At 44.1% G+C, this 19,874-nt stretch overlaps 2 protein-coding genes across 3 annotated transcripts; both read left to right on the plus strand.

Moving 5' to 3' along the window:
- Positions 1-227: 227 nt before the first annotated feature.
- Positions 228-5,466, plus strand: gpatch11 (G patch domain containing 11). Of its 2 annotated transcripts, none has more exons than XM_065959746.1 (8): positions 228-388; positions 2,688-2,914; positions 3,002-3,043; positions 3,870-3,990; positions 4,073-4,163; positions 4,778-4,891; positions 5,026-5,107; positions 5,181-5,466. In XM_065959746.1, the coding sequence occupies exons 1-8, from the start codon at positions 330-332 to the stop codon at positions 5,234-5,236; spliced, it is 792 nt and encodes a 263-aa protein (XP_065815818.1). In that variant the 5' UTR covers positions 228-329; the 3' UTR covers positions 5,237-5,466. The 2 variants fall into 2 exon arrangements, with proteins under 2 accessions (XP_065815818.1, XP_065815819.1); XM_065959747.1 differs by having other exon boundaries at positions 241-388; positions 2,692-2,914.
- A 1,400-nt stretch (positions 5,467-6,866) lies between these two features.
- Positions 6,867-19,553, plus strand: eif2ak2 (eukaryotic translation initiation factor 2-alpha kinase 2). The gene is made up of 19 exons (XM_065959698.1): positions 6,867-7,111; positions 8,764-8,890; positions 8,978-9,132; positions 9,405-9,519; positions 10,204-10,256; positions 10,342-10,479; positions 10,569-10,701; positions 11,175-11,242; positions 11,369-11,462; positions 13,008-13,039; positions 13,120-13,162; positions 13,249-13,325; positions 13,830-13,949; positions 14,048-14,176; positions 14,263-14,479; positions 14,560-14,703; positions 15,198-15,299; positions 16,181-16,243; positions 16,432-19,553. The coding sequence occupies exons 1-19, from the start codon at positions 7,005-7,007 to the stop codon at positions 16,567-16,569; spliced, it is 2,055 nt and encodes a 684-aa protein (XP_065815770.1). The 5' UTR covers positions 6,867-7,004; the 3' UTR covers positions 16,570-19,553.
- Positions 19,554-19,874: the final 321 nt, after the last annotated feature.

A 19,874-nucleotide genomic window follows, 5' to 3' on the forward strand; every position in this document is an offset into this window, starting at 1 on the left:
GTCGTCTACCTTTTGGGAAAAGAACGTAACTATGAAACAGGTGAGGTTCTTCTGACCTAAATACATTCTTAGTATTTATAGAATGAGGAGGTAAAACGTGATTTGTTTAAAACAATATTAACGCATAGGATTTGAATGGGTTTCATAGTTTCTCGTTTCATTAATGATAAATTCCTACAATTAATATTCATAAATGGGTCCGGAATTAAATATTTGTCCTGTACGGTTGTTGTTGCTACTCGGAATGTATCTGAGGACGAACCAAAGCAACAGAGGAGCGGATACAAACATCGAGCTGGAGAAGTATTTACTAACTGAATCTTCTGAACATGTGTGATGAAGAGGAGGAGGAGGAGGACTACATGTCAGACGCCTTCCTCAATAAAATGTAAGAATTATAAAAATAACATTTATCACCGTGTGTGTGTGTGTGTGTGTGTGTGTGTGTGTGTGTGTGTGTGTGTGTGTGTGTGTGTGTGTGTGTGTGTGTGTGTGTGTGTGTGTGTGTGTGTGTGTGTGTGTGTGTGTGTGTTAGTGTGTGTGTGTGTGTGTGTGTGTGTCTGTGTGTGTGTGTGTGTGTGTCTGTGTGTGTGTGTCTGTGTGTGTGTGTGTGTGTGTCTGTGTGTGTCTGTGTGTGTGTGTGTGTGTGTGTCTGTGTGTGTGTCTGTCTGTGTGTGTGTGTGTGTGTGTGTGTGTGTGTGTGTGTGTGTGTGTCTGTGTGTGTGTGTGTGTGTGTGTGTGTGTGTGTGTGTGTCTGTGTGTGTCTGTGTGTGTGTGTGTGTGTGTCTGTGTGTGTGTCTGTGTGTGTGTGTGTGTGTGTGTGTGTGTGTGTGTGTGTCTGTGTGTGTGTGTGTGTGTGTCTGTGTGTGTCTGTGTGTGTCCGTGTGTGTGTCTGTGTGTGTGTGTGTGTGTCTGTGTGTGTGTGTCTGTGTGTGTCTGTGTGTGTGTCTGTGTGTGTGTGTGTGTGTGTGTGTGTGTGTGTGTGTGTCTGTGTCTGTGTGTGTGTGTGTGTGTGTGTGTGTGTGTGTGTGTGTGTGTGTGTCTGTGTGTGTCTGTGTGTGTCCGTGTGTGTGTCTGTGTGTGTGTGTGTGTGTCTGTGTGTGTGTGTCTGTGTGTGTGTCTGTGTGTGTCTGTGTGTGTCTGTGTGTGTGTCTGTGTGTGTGTCTGTGTCTGTGTGTGTGTGTGTGTGTGTGTGTGTGTGTGTGTGTAACGCTGCTGGTACAGGAGGTGTAGCTAGTTGGCATTAAGTCCCGGGATAGCTGGTTAGCATCAGTTAGACAGATGATAAAGTTGGGGATTTTCCACACGGCACTTTTATTCTGTTTTACTAAACGGACCAAACAAAGCCAGGTGAGCACGGCACTATATATCCTGAGCACACATGACAGGTAAAAATAGGTTATTATCCTTACTGTGTGTGTGTGTGTGTGTGTGTGTGTGTGTGTGTGTGTGTGTGTGTGTGTGTGTGTGTGTGTGTGTGTGTGTGTGTGTGTGTGTGTGTGTGTGTGTGTGTGTGTGTGTGTGTGTGTGTGTGTGTGTGTGTGTGTGTGTGTGTGTGTGTGTGTGTGTGTGTGTGTGTGTGTGTGTGTGTGTGTGTGTGTGTGTGTGTGTGTGTGTGTGTGTGTGTGTGTGTGTGTGTGTGTGTGTGTGTGTGTGGTGTTACGGTGTAAAGGGGGACCGTGTGTGTGTGTGTGTGTGTGTGTGTGTGTGTGTGTCCAGTGTTACGGTGTAAAGGGGGACCGTGTGTGTGTGTGTCCGGTGTTACGGTGTAAAGGGAGACCGTGTGTGTGTGTGTCCGGTGTTACGGTGTAAAGGGAGACCGTGTGTGTGTGTGTGTCCGGTGTTACGGTGTAAAGGGGGACCGTGTGTGTGTGTGTGTCCGGTGTTACGGTGTAAAGGGGGACCGTGTGTGTGTGTGTGTGTGTGTGTGTCCGGTGTTACGGTGTAAAGGGGGACCGTGTGTGTGTGTGTGTCCGGTGTTACGGTGTAAAGGGGGACCGTGTGTGTGTGTGTGTGTGTGTGTGTGTGTCCGGTGTTACGGTGTAAAGGGGGACCGTGTGTGTGTGTGTGTGTGTGCATGTCCAAGACCCCAGACCAAGACTTTAAGGAATCGAGACTAAGAAAGGACCGAGACCGAGACCAGAGTGTTACGAGATCAAGACGAGTCCAGAACATTTAGGGTTCGATGGAGACCGAGGTCACATTACGACTCACCGTGGATAGTGATTGTTTTTGACTAGTTGTGGTGTCAGATCCTGATCCAGTGCTTTCTTCTTACCACGGTAACTTTTGCTGCTTTGCTAAAGTGCTCATGATGAATAGACCGGATCTTTGTAACATAACAATGAGTAAGGTCTTTTACCTGCTTTATGTAACATAACAATGAGTAAGGTCTTTTACCTGCTTTTTGTATCATAACAATGAGTAAGGTCTTTTACCTGCTTTTTGTATCATAACAATAAGTAAGGTCTTTTACCTGCTTTATGTAACATAACAATAAGTAAGGTCTTTTACCTGCTTTATGTAACATAACAATGAGTAAGGTCTTTTACCTGCTTTATGTAACATAACAATGAGTAAGGTCTTTTACCTGCTTTTTGTAAAGTGTCTTGAGATAACACTTGTTATGAGTTGACGCTATACAAATAAATTGAATTGAATTGAATTGCGGTTTCTTTGTTCTTCAGACAGGATGTGAAACCAGGTGTCAGCATGGTGAGGAGGGTCAAAGAAGCGGTGAAGAAGGAGAGCCAACATCAGGAGACGAACGTGAAGAACCGACAGAAGAGCTTCAAAGAGCAGGAGAAAGAAAGTAGAGAAGCGGCTTTACAAAACTCCCTCAGCAGTCAGAACAAGGGCTTCGCTCTCCTGCAGAAGATGGGTTACAAAGCCGGCCAAGGCCTCGGGAAGCAGGGCGAGTTTGTGTTTTTAGAAGTCTTTGTTATTCTTTAATGTTTTCACTTTTCATCACCGCTAATGTTCATGTGTGTGACCCCATCAGGTGCAGGGAGGGTGGATCCTATTCCCCTAAATATTAAAACAGGTAAGATCTAGATTTTTTTATTTTTTTAATATTTTCAGAGTAAAACAAGACAAAAGAAAAAAGGTAACACGGGCCATACATTAGTCAAAATACACAAATCAGGGTTTTTCATTTAAGAAGAGTTACATTCTGTACAGTACATATTCCATTTCCTCCAGACTTTTATATATTGGTCACACTTCAGCCTTAATGAGAAGCTCAGCCTCTCCATGCGGTGTATTTCGTTGATTATTGCTAACCAATCATACTGCTCATACGGTACTCCCTGTGATTGCTTTCTTAGCTGCAACCAGAAGGACTTTATACAGATGTTTATCATCTGACAGGTATAGTGTGATAAAAGAGCAGTCCACGTTTATTCTAAACATGACACTCATTACTTCTGTAACCTCCAAAATGGCTGGACCTGTGAGCAATCCCAAAATATGTGAAAGTGATCTGCCATTGATTTATCACATTGCCTCCAACATTTGTTCTGATCCTGAGAACCCTGCTGCAAAAACTTCAACTTTGGGGTTATAAAGAAACAAATTCAGTTCTTCCAGCAGAATTCCCGACAGATTGTTCAAAATGTCATTCCAGTCGTCCTCAGATATCTCCTGGCCGGATTCCCTCTCCCACTTCTGTCTGACCTGAGTAGTAGAGTGTTTTTTTGAATTCTGTAATCCCTTATATATCAGTGATATTAGATGTTTGACACCTCTAGCCTTATATGCCTCAATAGATATGTTAACCAAGTCGTAAGATCTCGATTTAAAGCGATGGTGTCTTTGTGTTCACGCTCTCTATCCAACTGATTTCTGTGTTTGTGTTCATTCTGAATCAGACAGAGGGGGCATTGGAATGGAAGAGGTGAAGAAGAGAAAAGCCGAGGAAGAACTGGAAAACTATCGACAGAAAGCACGAGCCAGCCAACAGAATGAAACCAAATCTCTGGAAGACTTCAGGTGAAGTTTGTCTTCTCGATGCACCGTCTCCTTTCTTAAATGTTCTCCAGGTGTGTCAGAGTTTAATGTTGTGTTTCATCAGGTCAAGAGTGCGGACGGAGAGAGAGGAGCGCAAGATCGAAGGAGATCTCAGGAGGAGTCGGCGAGCCTGCGAGCAGCTCGACAGTCAGAAGGTCAGACATCGCCGACGCGGCGCCACGAGGGCGATTAAACAAGCAATTCTACAATTAAATGATCAGACGTTTTTATCCAAAGTAACGAACATCAGAGAGTCAGAGCAACACAAGTAAGGATGAAGAGAGGAGGAGACAACGACAGGAAGTGTAAACAAACAGCTTTTAGACTGATCAGACACACAGGGGCTGACAGGAAGTGACCATAGGGGCTGACAGGAAGTGACCAGAGGGACCCAGGGTGGGGGGGTACATGTTTGCAGCACTGAGCTGCTGAGACCTCCTGCTCTTATCTCTTGTATTTATTGTCCATTGGACTTTAACTTCTTGTAATCTCAGGTTGGATGTTTGTTTTTACTGCTGACTGCAGAACAAATCGCTCTCTCACAGCGAGAATAAAGACGACCTTCAAACTTGAAAAAGAGGCTTAATATGATACAAGATGAAGACATATTTCTGCTCTGTTCAGAAATGTTATGGAGGTCCGAGCACTAAGCGAGTGAGGCAGGGGAACAAAATCAACACTTTGTTCACAATTCATTTTTCATTAATTCACTCAGTAATTAGATTTTTAGCTTTGTGTGAAACCTTCTTTGGTTGAATCGTGTTTTCAGGGCATCAGCGTCCCCAGAGAGGAGTGGTACTGGCCCAATGAGGAGGAGGATGCTCCTAAGGATGAGGAAGAGGAAGAGGAGGAGGAGGAGGAGGAAGAGACGGAGCAGTTAACTGTGAGTCTTCACCTTCTCGTTCAGTGATGTCTTTTAAAATCTGAATGAATTAATATAAATGTTGTTATCACCTTTCTTTAAAACGCGTCACAGAAACATGGAGTTCACTTGATTTTCTTCCTCTTCCTTCTCAGTCCTTTGACAAACTTCAGATCCTGACGTCCTACCTGAGAGGAGTCCATTTTTACTGTATTTGGTGCGGGACCACCTATAACGGTAAGCATGGTGACGACAGTACTGTCATCGTTGTCTCTGCTGGTGTTCTTTAAAACGTGTTCTTTGTTCACAGACGAAGACGACTTATGCTCCAACTGTCCTGGAGACACCGCCGCAGACCATGAATGAAGCTGCACAGAAGACGTTAAAGAAATGTTTGTTAAAGAGCGCAGACAGATTTCATGTGAAACTTGAGCTCAGCTGTAAAAAAAAAAAAACTGTTGTGTGATCAGAATTAGGAGAACTTTTATACGGTGGCTGAGAAGTGCCAAACAAATTTACAAAGTGTGAAACCAAGCAGCAACCTCTGGCGTTGAAGAATGAAGTGTGAAGTGTAAAATCCTGCAGTTCCTGGAGTGTCCACGCACAGGAAGTCACATACACACCCATTCTAAAAAGCCTGTTTTTACAGCAGAGATGAACATGTTTACAGCCTGGTTCAAAAAACCAAATAGGTGTGATTAGCTCTTCAAGTCAGAATTCCGACTTCAAGAAGGGCGTTCCTGACCGGCAACTTGGTATTTCTGATTCACAAGATCAAATAAAACGCAACATAAAGACTCAGGTGGGCTCACCATAAACTCTGTAGAACACATTTAAAAGTGATCTACCTGAGTTGTAAATGTGTGTCAGCATTCGTCAGAGAGTTTCACACTTTGTTGTTTTTGGTATTCACTTCCCAGCCACAGTACATTTCTTCATCCTCCATCTGTCCTCCATCTTCAGAATCTCTGTTTGTACTGCACCTTTCTGGCTATTCAGGATATAAGTATTTATACTTTTAAAAGATTTGCTAAGTTTTTTTTTTTTTTTTTAGACAAATATTTAAAGAGAAAGTCCAAACCTGTGTTTTCATTAAATGTTGTTTTTTTAAGTTGTTTGTTTGAGTGGTCCTTCCTCGACTCATTATTCAATGAAATTTAAAAAGAACAGTTATAATAATAACTATAATAATACCGGCCTCAGGTTCAGGTGCCTGTATTTGTACCTGTAGGTACATTTGGCTGCAGTTAGTCACATGTACTTAATGAAGAACAGACAATACAGAAAACATATCAAGTGCAGATGCACAGTACACAGGGAAAGGTTACAGAACATTAGAATAAATAAATTAAACATTAAAGATTTATCTTCATCTAGCGACAGGACAGCGGACAGAGTCAGTGACCTGGTCTGACCGCCATGAAGGATTCAGGCCTCAGCACATGGGGCGCGTGCAAATGAACCGTTTAAAAAGCATGAAACAGCTGTCAACGATTCATTTTAAAATCACGATTAATCGCTGAAAATCCAAAAGTTTTTGAGAAGTCGACGAGTCAACGATGGGCACAATCAGACGAATCTGACCTTGTCAGTCCTTAGTTGGGGACTAGACTTTTTTTTCCTCGGGCACATTCACGACCAACTGACAACAACTCTGCGACCCACCTCCTGGTCCCGACCCACCTCCTGGTCCCGACCCACCTCCTGGTCCCGACCCACCAGTTGAGAACCACTGCCCATAAAAGATCGTTTGTTTTCACAATCAAAAAACAGATGTTCTAAAGTTTCAGTTTCATAATAATGATTATGAATAAATATTTTTTTAAATAATAAATGCTTCTCTAAGGGCTGAAGCTCTATCATCTTAACGTGTCCTTCTTTGGCTGAAATAGGGACAGTTTTTATTGGTATACACTGAGAAGTGATATTTCCGACGGCGCATGAAGGCACCATGTGTGACGTTTACCGGGAAAACGAAACTTAAAGCTGCGGAGGGGTTGACAGAAAGACCCGGACGTGGAAGCAGGGTGGCCATAAAGACCGGACAGGTGAAGTGACGTTACATTAGCGCTCTTTAGACTTATTATTATTATTTGAATGAAATGTTTTAGACATTCAAACAGCTGACGGAAGTATGGAGGCTGAAAACTACGTCGCTAAGTTGAATGAGCATGTGCAGAAGGAGCGCTGCCAGCTGAGATATGAAGACGTCGGCTCTGTCGGCCCTGACCACATCAAAACGTGAGTGGAAGAAGTTACCAGGAGGCGTTATGAGCTGCACCGTTATTCTGGACTGTAATATGATGAACTGCATGTTTATATTCTGCTGACTTTATGTCCTTCACAGAATAATAACCATCCAGACATGGAGTTCATGACTTTGTAATACACATGTCACAGTGTTGTTTACATGAATATAATCCTAAAGTATCAGGAACTGTTAGTCCCAGGAGCTCAGAGGTAAAGGTTCCTCCTGCAGCACATTGTCATCTGTAGCTCCTTTTACATTCACAGTTTAGTTTGTACATCCTGTCATATCATTCAGAGCGTTTACCTGCAGTTTGAAAAGTGGAATTGATGTGTTAGTCCAACTAAAACCGGGCTTTTAAAGGTCCAATCAGTGAGCTGTGTAGAGAGTGAGATGATAAAGGTATCTTACTATCTGATCATTAAGGAAACATGCTATGTTGAAGTGCTGGCTTCTCTGACAACAATGCAGCAGCCAGTATGTCCTCCTTCTAACTTTAGATTCTGCTCCTGAATGCTCTGGATTTGTTTGGACCAGAGAAGGTAGGCGCTTTTAAGACACGCCCCCACACGGCCGTTTTGGACACCCCTCGGTTCACCAGATATGAGAGCAGTTATCAGGTCAACAGGTGTTGCAGCGATGGAAGCGGTCAAGAGAAGTGGTTCAGATAGAAGTGATTGTACCCGACCTAAAAAGCCTCTGCATGTTTCTAATAAGCTCCACGAGCAGAAACGTGCTCAAACTAGGATCAATATTGGAGATGCTTTTGAAAAATGGAGAGAGGTTAGAACACAGAAAGGTTTACAGACCCATGCAGAGCTGGATAAACACTGAAGCTTCAGAGTCCACCACATGGTGACCTGAGTGAGCATCCACTCTAGAGAGGGGGGGAGAGACAGCTCTCTATGATGTTTAGAATTTAGACTGCAGTACCCATTTTAACCACTAGGTGTCAGAGTTACATACTGCTGCTTTAAAATACATAAACATTTAAGTGTGAAGCTTTTTTTTTTAAATATTCGCTCCTGGCTGTTCTCACATGCACCTCACAGCAGGAGACTATCCCTGTCAGACTGGGGGGGGGGTCTCCTGAGGTAAGACATGACGTAAAAAAAACAACTTGGAAGTAGCAGATGAAGCAACATACGATGCTATAATGAGAATATTTGCCTTTATATCAATTCTTTGTTTAGTTCAACAGATCACATCAGCTCACTCTGACTTCCTGCAGAATAAATAGGAGGAGAAACTCTGGATAAAGTCTGAGAGAAACATTCAGCTGTTTGTGTTCACACATGACGCTCAGCATGAACACTTCAGGAGTTTTCTGCAGCTGTGAAAGCTCTAATAGAGGGGAGCAACAGGAACAGAGGTGAAACAAAGTCAGTGTGAATGTTGCAGCAGGTTTAGCAGAGCGCGCCGTTTGAGTGTGAAGCCGCTTTTAGACCGCAAATCGGCGCCATCATCAATCAGTCAATCAGTCATTGTTTGTAAAGCGCAAGTGTTATCTGGAGACGCTTTACTAAAGATCGTATGGGATAATAATGCAGGAAGGAGTTCTCCTTTGTATTCCTCTCGTTCCTGTTGTCCACACTCAGTGTGACATGTTTCCTGTTTAATATAGTGTTTTATAATCTCCTCTCAGGTTTACCGTCAGGGCCATCCTGAATGGAAAGACATATCCTGATGGCGTTGGGAAGAACAAGAAGGAAGCCAAACAGAACGCGGCTAAAAACGCCCTCAGCGGGGTGCTGGAGGACCAAACTGAAGCTGTGAGATAATCCTCTCTATGTTTTTATATTCTGTGATATAGAACACCTGCACACTGGCCTTGCATTTTATTTGTATCCTGTTCACAGACTGAAAAGACAGCAGAAGTTCCTGCTTCACCGATCCATCAGTCAGGTACCAGCACGGTCAACTTCATCAGTTGGCTCAATGAATATGGACAAAGACAAAGACTTCAAATACGAGCTGTGGAGTCAACACAAGTGGGAGCAAACTGCGCCCTGCAGTGAGTACGATCAGTGTTGTTTAGTCAGCATTGGAAGGTTTATAAAATAACGTCTTATTATTCTAACATTATTCTATATTTTGTATATTCAAATATATATATTTTTTAAAATTACATTATATTTCTATATTGCTATATTTATGTGTATTAGTAATTTGAGTGTTTATTGCACGGCCTTGCGGAACAGTCGTTACAATTCACTGCACATCTGTATGAGCATGTGACAAATACAAATCTTGAATCTTGAATCTGTGCGATTGTTATCTCTGAAGCTTCGTGGTTGGTGATAAGGCGTATCCAGCGGCTACGGGAAAAACAAAAAAGGAAGCTAAAGAGGAAGCAGCCAAGCTTGTGTATCGGGAGATACGTGGCAGTAAAACCTCAGAGGTAAGTAAGGGATCATAGTATTAGTAGTATTACTACTAGTATTAGTATTAGTATTATACTATTAGTATTAGTAGTATCAGTATTAGTATCATAGTAGTTCAGTATTTTGGGCGTCGCCATGTTGGTTTTCTAGGTGTGACGATATATGGATGAGAGGGCGGAGCTGAAGAGGAGCGAAGGGTTAGCAAACGCCAAGTTATCAAAGTCATATCGTCTGATTCAGTAGCCAGTAAATTAAAGATCATCGCGTTTGCCACAAAATGAGACAACATGGGGCTCTATGAGGACTGACTCACTGCAGGAGACAGACTCTAGTGGACACTGGAGGAACTGCAGCTGTAAAGTTAGACATTTTAACATAGAGCTCTATGGAGACTGACTCACTGCAGGAGACAGACTCTAGTGGACACTGGAGGAACTGCAGCTGTAAAGTTAGACATTTTAACATAGAGCTCTATGGAGACTGACTCACTGCAGGAGACAGACTCTAGTGGACACTCGAGGAACTGCAGTGTTTGTCACTTCCCCCTTGCCTCTTCTCTCAGCCCTGAAGGTTTTCCACTTGGTAATAATAGTTTTTCTGGGCTTCACTAAGGCCTTTAAAGATCATTTTCATGAGTTTTTTTTTTTTTTCGTCACACAAGCTGCAGTTTAATAATTTTATTGTGAAACTTCTTTCTTAAGACAGGAGATGAGAAAAGCAGCTTTGCATCAAGTCAACAAGAAGCAGACGTCTGGTGAGAACAAACACGTGGGATGCAGTATTTTCTGACTGTAATTCAAAGGTTTTTAATCTTCTCTGATTGTTTTTTTGGGTTACAGCGATAAGACAAAGAGTCCGAGTGTTAAAGATTTTCCCGAGACAAACGTGATCGGACTCCTCAACAACTACTGCCAGAAATCAAAGCGCTTCCATGATTACGTGTTTGAGAGGAGATGTGGTCTTCCTAATAACCCTCAGTGAGTATGAACGACGAAAACACACTTTGAAAACTTCCCACTGACACGAGAGAGAACTTTTATACGTGTATCTGAATGTCTCTCAACAGGTTTTATTACAAAGTAGTGATCGAGAAAAAGGAATACCCGGTTGGCGAGGGAAAGAGCGTGAAGGAAGCCAAACAGAACGCAGCTCAGCTTGCCTGGTCTGCTCTGCAGGAACAGTCTGACTTTGACAGCCAGGTAATGTAAGACCTTACCTTACGTCTTAATATCACTTTGAGTCTTTTATTTAACTATCAGGAACTCTCTCTTTACTGGAGTTAACTCAGGCCGCTTCACACCTCATCTGTTTAAACTAACTCCAGTACGTTTGCAAAGTCTGTGCGGTTTGTTACTGCTGTCAATCAAACCCGGGTGTGGACCAGACAACCATACAGAAACCGCTTGTAAAGGAGGGTCTCGGACTCGGTGCAGTCCATTTGTTTGTAGTGAGAACATGAACAGATCTAACCGCAGGAACATCACTGAACATTAGAGACCACAGGGTGGATGAGGAAGTCCTGGTTCAGGAGGATTATGTGGTCTTGGTTCAGGAGGATTCACATGGTGCTGGTTCTCCAGAACCAGAACTACGTTAATCCTCCTGAACCAGGAGCACATAATCATGCTCCTGGTTCAGGAGGATTAACGTAGTTAAAATGTTGTCCTTCCAGATATCTCCAGGGTCAGCTGTGTCTGAAGATTCTGCCCTCGCCAGTCCGTCCAAACCAACAAGCGTAGAGTAAGACTACGATCAGGACACAAAGTCCAAAATTCCCTCTGGGATTAATAAAGTATCTCTGATTCAGATTCTGATTCTGGAGTCGAGCTTGGTATCATACTAACATGTCTCTTTTTGTTTCTGAAGGGAGTCCTCTGATGCTAAGTCCCGCAGCGTGCAGACAGCTTCCAGTGACTCCTTCATTGTTTTTGCAGATTCTCCGTCTCCTGCCAAAGATCAGGTGAGTCATCGGCCGTGTAACCTCTCATACGTCATCACAGTTTAAAGGAGACATATTATGAAAAATCCTCTTCTACAGTGTTTCTGAACATTTATCTGTGTAACCTGAGAGTCTACTGACCCACAACATGTGAAATAAACCCATCCAGTCCTTTGTTTGTGGTCTGCATAAGTCTGCACAAGAAAAATGCTCTGTTTCAAATGTGCTCTCCTTGTGATGTCACAGTGGGATTCTGGTGAAATTAAAATCCCCTGATATCTCCACCCATGGACTCCACCCCCAGACTAGAACAAAACTTTTGCGCAGGTCCGCCATTTTTATTCTCGCTACAGAGGAGTGATGTCTACGGGAAAAACTCAGGGGGCGGGGTCATTGCATTTAAAGAGACACACACACCAAAACGGAGCGTTCTGAGAGAGCTGGTTTATACAGGGTCACAAACCTCCTCTGGTGCTTGGGTTATACTTTGACCAAAGCACAGCACAGATGTTTCATTTAGACCACAGAGGACTGTTTGAAAAGGTGGAGGAGGGGACTGTTTGAAAAGATGGAGGAGGACTGTTTGAAAAGGTGGAGGAGGGGGCTGTTTGAAAAGGTGGAGGAGGGGACTGTTTGAAAAGATGGAGGAGGGGACTGTTTGAAAAGATGGAGGAGGACTGTTTGAAAAGGTGGAGGAGGGGACTGTTTGAAAAGATGGAGGAGGACTGTTTGAAAAGATGGAGGAGGACTGTTTGAAAAGGTGGAGGAGGGGGCTGTTTGAAAAGGTGGAGGAGGGGACTGTTTGAAAAGATGGAGGAGGACTGTTTGAAAAGGTGGAGGAGGGGACTGTTTGAAAAGGTGGAGGAGGGGACTGTTTGAAAAGGTGGAGGAGGGGGCTGTTTGAAAAGGTGGAGGAGGGCTGTTTGAAAAGGTGGAGGAGGGCTGTTTGAAAAGGTGGAGGAGGGCTGTTTGAAAAGGTGGAGGAGGGGACTGTTTGAAAAGGTGGAGGAGGACTGTTTGAAAAGGTGGAGGAGGGGACTGTTTGAAAAGGTGGAGGAGGACTGTTTGAAAAGGTGACGGAGGGGACTGTTTGAAAAGGTGAAGGAGGGGACTGTTTGAAAAGGTGGAGGAGGACTGTTTGAAAAGGTGGAGGAGGGGACTGTTTGAAAAGGTGGAGGAGGACTGTTTGAAAAGGTGGAGGAGGGGACTGTTTGAAAAGGTGGAGGAGGACTGTTTGAAAAGGTGGAGGAGGACTGTTTGAAAAGGTGGAGGAGGGGACTGTTTGAAAAGGTGGAGGAGGACTGTTTGAAAAGGTGGAGGAGGGGACTGTTTGAAAAGGTGGAGGAGGACTGTTTGAAAAGGTGGAGGAGGGAGATGATATGTCCTATTTAGGTCTCTCTCTGTTTCAGAAGTCTTTTTTAGTCATCTCAAAGTTTAAGTTTGGGAGAATGCATTGTGATGTTTCCATTAGTGTGAATTTATGAACTTCTTCAGGCCTCCTCTCATGTTTTATGTCCTGAAAGTCTGACTACTCAAAGATTATTCTTCTATCTTCTTGTTCCAAAGATTCAGAGTCCTGCAGTGAAGCCGAAAATAAAGTAAGACTTTTTTTTCTTTAAAGCTGCAGCACATTTTATTTGACCCAACGCGATGACTGATCCATTTTCTTCTTTGTTAGAATTGCAGCAAACTTCAAGAATGCCCTGAGACAAAGCAAAGAGGTAAAGTGAGAAGATGTGAATCCTTCTCGTGTTTTATGTGTTAAACATTTCAATCAGTTTGTCGTGACTCTACTTTGATCTTTTAGGATTTGGTTAACTTCAACGGAGAGAATCAAGCAAATACGCTGAGTGAGAAATCAGCAAAGCAGTCAGTCGTTTCCAGGTACAAGAACTAAAACATCAACATCACACACATGTTTTGTGTATATCACTGTTTATGCACTCCTGTGACGACTACCAGAGCTGGACCCAAAGATGAGGTCAGACGAGGGGGATGAAGGGAGTCCTGGTGACGAGGGCACTGTGGGGTGGACTGAGGCCAGGCAGTGGTGGAGTCACCGGAGGAACAGGGAAACAGGGTTAGATCCCTGACTAAGCACTTTGGAAAACTGGTGCAGGCATTAGAGAGCTGAGATACCGCTAAAGCAGCAGACATGAACTGGCAACCAGAGGACTATCTAGAGCGAGTTTCCCTGCATTCATGTGGTGTCGGACACGATGCAATAACAAGTTTCCAGGTTGTTAAATGCACATGAACGCCTGTTCAAGTTTAAGGTTAAAGTTATCCTTAGATCCTCGTCGAGAAAATCTTCGCTAGCTTCACTAGCTTCACAAATAAAACCATCTGAGGAAAAACTCACTCCGTCCTCTCTGTTAACTTTGGCAGGTTTTTATCCGAGTTTGACTTCATAGATCGTCTCGGCAAAGGAGGCTTCGGTCGTGTCTTCAAGGCGAGAGCAAAACTACTGGACAAGTATTACGCTGTGAAGGTCGTCCGCTGCAAAGAGTAGGTGATTCATTCTGCAGGAAATCTGCTCCACAGGCCATGCAAAGTGACTTTAAAGTGTCCTAACAAAAGTCTTATTGTTTTGTCTTTTGCACCAGGAAAGCTCTGAGAGAGGTGGCGGCGTTGTCCGACCTCAATCACAGCAACATCGTGCGATACTACACCTGCTGGCTGGAGGATTCAGGGTACCAGGGGGACAGTGCAGCAGACAGTTGCAGCAGCACACAGTCAGTCCCATCCAGCGGTTTAAATCCTCAACGTGCTTTCATCTGGATCGACTGAAGATAACTGTTTTTACGTTCTTCTGTTCCAGGTCGACTGGTAGTTCAGCCTCAAAGTTCCTCTACATTCAGATGGAGCTGTGCTGCTCGAGCAATCTCCGGATGTGGATCTACGAAAGGAACATGCAGAGTGTGAAGAAATCTTTGAAAGATTCCCACAGACGAGAAGAGAGTCTGAGTATCGCTAAGCAGATCATCAGTGGGGTTGAGTACTTCCACTCCATGAAGTTCATCCACAGAGACCTGAAGGTGAGTTGAAGGTCATAAAATAATGCATCAGGTCAAATCAGCCGTGAAGCTTCACGTTTTGTTTTGTCTCCCACCGTCAGCCTGCTAATATCATGTTCGGGAATGACGGGGAAGTGAAGATCGGAGACTTTGGTCTGGTCACGGATGAGAATGATGACGATGCTGAGAACCTGATGGAGAGAACCATGTGCAAAGGGACACACACGTACATGGCTCCTGAGCAGGTGAGCCGGTCCGTCCCCAGTATGGAGGAAACCTCTTCCCACTCACAAGAAAGCAGCTCAGCTTAACGCACTAAACAAGATCTCTAAACCGAGCCAGTTCCACTTCTCCCCCCCACAACCGGATTCAGATCAGGGAGGGTAAAATCACTCTTAGCAAACCTTACACCACAGGAACATCTGAAAACATAATCTGTAGAACCATCAGATAATCAGGTTTTAGTATCTGAAGGGGAAAGGCAGGGGCCAGGTCGGAACCAGGCAGAGGGTCAGAACCACAGCTCAGTGAGCAGGTACACTCACACTGAGAGATCACCACTTCCAACAGCCCGAGAGGCGAGCAGACAGTTTGTAAAAACTAACCCTCATCTGAACAGATTTCTGGCATTCAGACAACTAATTATAAAAGCCATGTTCAGTATTCTCAGAAGTAAGCGATGCCTTCTTTGTGAGTTCACCTCTGAAGAGTTTTTTTGTTCTTCTTGTTTTTCCAACAGAGGGACAGGAAAACGTACGATCGGAAAGTGGACATCTTTGCTCTGGGGTTGATTTATTTTGAACTCCTTTGGAGCTTCTCCACCGGACACGAAAGGAAAGAGGTGAGTCATGATGAAGACCACATAGAACCAAGACTGAGGCAAGACCACACAGTATCAAGACTGAGGCAAGACCACACAGTATCAAGACTGAGGCAAGACCACACAGTATCAAGACTGAGGCAAGACCACACAGTATCAAGACTGAGGCAAGACCACACAGTATCAAGACTGAGACAAGACCACACAGTATCAAGACTGAGACAAGACCACACAGTATCAAGACTGAGGCAAGACCACACAGTATCAAGACTGAGACAAGACCACACAGTATCAAGACTGAGGCAAGACCACACAGTATCAAGACTGAGACAAGACCACACAGTATCAAGACTGAGACAAGACCACACAGTATCAAGACTGAGACAAGACCACACAAGACCACACAGTATCAAGACTGAGACAAGACCACACAGTATCAAGACTGAGACAAGACCACACAGTATCAAGACTGAGACAAGACCACACAAGACCACACAGTATCAAGACTGAGACAAGACCACACAGTATCAAGACTGAGACAAGACCACACAGTATCAAGACTGAGACAAGACCACACAAGACCACACAGTATCAAGACTGAGGCAAGACCACACAGTATCAAGACTGAGACAAGACCACACAGTATCAAGACTGAGACAAGACCACACAAGACCACACAGTATCAAGACTGAGACAAGACCACACAGTATCAAGACTGAGACAAGACCACACAGTATCAAGACTGAGACAAGACCACACAAGACCACACAGTATCAAGACTGAGACAAGACCACACAGTATCAAGACTGAGACAAGGATTTGAGCAATAAAGAGAAACATGGCGGCCATGTGAATACGGTGAATTACAATGTTCTTCTTTTTTTGTTCTGCATGTTTTCCAGGTTTGGGAAGACGTCAGAAACCAGAAACCTCCTCAAGGATTCTCATACAAATTCCCCCTCGAGGTACACCTTTTGATTGACACTTCATTTGACCAATCAGTATCTTCCATTAACTGTTCCTAAGCTGCTGTAGCCAATGAGAGGCAGAGGCAGCGTTGCTTTGATAAACACTTTGGCAGGCGCGTAGCCACATTACTGTGAAACGATTTTGTGGAGGTCACAGTTAAAGTTCTTCTTGTTTCTCGTTGCAGAGCCAGGTAATAAAGTCGATGCTGTGTGTGAAACCAGAGGAGCGACCTGAAGCGAGTTGTCTGAAGAGTGACCTGGAGGAGTGTTCTCGTATACTGACAGCCCTTAAAGAATCTCGTTGTGACAATAAGACGTTCTGATGATGATGTGTCTTCAAACTACAGATGGGGGTCGATCCCAACCATTACAGCATGTCCTAACAGCACGCGACGCGAGTGAGCGTCAGCGACAAAATCAGCTTCATTCTATTGTTTCCTATTGGAGTGTCCTAACCGCCGTTTCACCCCCGACTCCCCGTTTCTGTTTTCCTCTCTGTCGCTGACGTAGGGAGGAGGGGGCTCTACAACGCTCTGACTCTCTCCTCCCTCAGCACAGCTTGTTAGCTTGTTAGCCCGTTTTACAAAGCGGGGATAGTGGAGCATTAATAATATCCACATCATGATTTAAATGTTGACCTTTGACCTGTGTCAACACCAGAGACGATCTTTATTCAGCTGACCGCGAGACGTTTACTGACAAGCCTCTGAGTGTTGAGATTTGAGTCGACAACTCGTCAATACAAAGCACACTTCAGTTTGTCCACCTTCAAAATAAAAGCACCTCACTTTTGACAGAGTGTGTGATCGTGCGCAATGCGACATCCAACGCTCGCGTGCTGTCAAGACACGGTGTCATGTGACTGCAGTGATTTGAGCTGACTGCGATCATTTAGAACTTTTTGAAGACGCCAAAGTTGATGAAAAACAAACAAAAATACCGTCTTTCTATCATGAGCTTTGCCCCTTCAGGTTAGACTGGGGCGTCTTTAAAGACCCCGTCATTTTTAGCCTTATACCTTATTGAAAAATTTGCACCGCAACTTACGATGCACTTATTCTGTTTCTATTATCGCTGTCAGGAACGAAACGTGGCCTCTAGGAACCATCTTACAAAGGTTTTTTTTTCAGGTCATGTGACTCTGTTTGATGTTTCCTCGAACAGAAGACGATGGCAGAGAGGTTCAGACTATTGGGTCTACTTTAAAAAAGCAGGTGAACAAACTCTGAGTGTAATCCTGGACTCAGACTTTGAGTTTCCGTCTCAGGGTCTTTGTTCTTAAAAAGGCAGCACTAATAGTGCTCAGATAATACCTCTCTTCTGGCAATGGAAAACAACAACAGAGCCTTAAGTTGAAAAATGTACGCGTGCAAAGCAACAGATAACATCTTTTGAACATATTAAAGAGTTATTAGTTATCCAGCAGACATCGGGGCAGTTTGCAGTGTCAACACCTCCAAGTCAGAGGCCATGGATCTTATTACTCCCTCCGGGTGAGGAATGAGGAGCTAAGACATTCAGGGGGAGGAGCTCGCAGTAGAGCCGCTACTCCAGTTGAGGTGGTTCAGGCATCTAATCAGGATCTCCTGGTCACCTCCCTTTGGAGGTTTTCTGGGCACGCCCAACTGGAAGGAGACCCGGGGTAGACCCAGAGTTCACCGAAGGGATTAAATATCCCATCTGGCCTGGGAACGCCTCGGGATCTTCCAGGAGGAGCTGGAAAATGTTGCTTGGGAGAGGGACGTCTGGGTTGACCTGATTAGTCTGCTGCCATCGCGACCCGACCTCGGATAAGAGGACGTAAATTGAGTGATGGATGGCTAACAAAGTTAACACATTTTTTAGCATCATCCAGTCATTTAACGTTCACCTAACTTTGATTCCCTAGTTGGTAATTAAAGTTCTCGAATCCTATCATACTTTTAGGTTTCAGATGTATTGATTCAGCTGTAACGCCGCGTCGGAAACAAACTGGAAGCAACGATGAGCAAAAATATGAACAGAGTTAGTAAAGTTTTGACCTGTGAATATGACCTGTCTGAACCACTAAAACCATCAGAGGGAATACCAGTTTAAAAGAAGACAAGTAACGTATATAGGTTTTTAAACATGTTTTTTAATTGGTGTAAGAACAACTTCTTACATTTCATCTGTTGAAAACAAAACCCAGCGTTCTCCTACTTTAGGTAAGAGGTCACACATTCCAGAGAAAAAGACCCAGACAGAGTGATGGAGATCTTTTCTCAACCTTTAAGTATAACCTGCGTTGGTTTAGAGCATTGGTTGTGCACGTCCTCAGAAATTAACACTACGCAAGATTCAATATGCATATAACTACCTGCTCTATGATGCGTCATTGCTGTTGCCTAGCAACAAACAAGCATACCAAGTATACATTTACATTCACGATGCAGTAGGTTGTCTACGCGTACGTGTGGCTCAAAGTGTATATTTGAGACTTACTGGGTTTCTTAACATCCTGATTGGATGCATTGTGCTGCTAATCACACAGCTACTCACCAGAGATGTGTGCGCTCAGTCGAATTAACGGTTAACGACATCACTCTCGCTAACTCGACAGAGTTACAAGTCAGTTAAACGACTCCTTAATATTTTAGATGTTGGCTTTTCAAATGTAGTTAAACTGCAATGCAGACACTCACCACTAGCTGGTGCTGTCGCCATGGACGGGCTGTCTCTCCGGTTAATGTGCCCGCTCTCCTCGCTCAAGTACCAGGATGTAAACAAGCACAGTGAACAGATCTCGTTGGAGCAGAGCGGAAAAAAGAGCATCAAATGAACGTAGGCTAAACGGGAGCGATGTGTGACCACATTCAGCCCCAACATGTGGACGCTAACCTGCAGGGAGGCCTGAAGGCTGGCGGTGTTAGCATTGCTAATGTTAGCAACACTGGCTAAACCAAATTACCTTGTTAACCAGGAAATCAATTCTAGATGATTTGTGGTCACATCTCCTGGCAACGGAAATTATGTGGTAATATACGTCAGCGTATTTTTCGTCTCGTGATCTCAGATTTTTCCTCTTTGAGACGGCCCTGGTAGTCCGTCACGTTACGATCATTTGGAAGTGTGAAGAATAAAATGAATGAATTATGGGTAATTATCATGACTGTTTGTTTAATCGTGTTCTAACGTACGTGAAGCCTTTAATCATGACTGAGGACACATTTTATGTCCTGAGGGTTTTCATCGTGTGCTGGTCTTGAGATATTTGATTCTGATTGGTTAATGTGTTTACAGTGATGTCAAATCACAACCTTTGTTTTTAATAAAGAGGCTGAACTGGGCTGTGACTGTCTGTTTTGTTTTGAAGCATTTGTTGTGAATTAAAGAATCTGACCTCTGAGTTCTTACGGTTTAAAAACATGGACTGTCTGAAATCACACGCTACCCTCTACACGGGGATCACCACCACCACCAGGGTCTAGACTCCATCAGGGGGGGTGTCACCACCACCACCAGGGTCTAGACTCCATCAGGGGGGGTGTCACCACCACCACCAGGGTCTAGACTCCATCAGGGGGTGTCACCACCACCACCAGGGTCTAGACTCCATCAGGGGGTGTCACCACCACCACCAGGGTCTAGACTCCATCATGGGGTGTCA

The sequence above is a fragment of the Labrus bergylta genome, chromosome 10, assembly GCF_963930695.1.
Source record: "Labrus bergylta chromosome 10, fLabBer1.1, whole genome shotgun sequence".
Taxonomy (NCBI): Eukaryota; Metazoa; Chordata; class Actinopteri; order Labriformes; family Labridae; genus Labrus; species Labrus bergylta.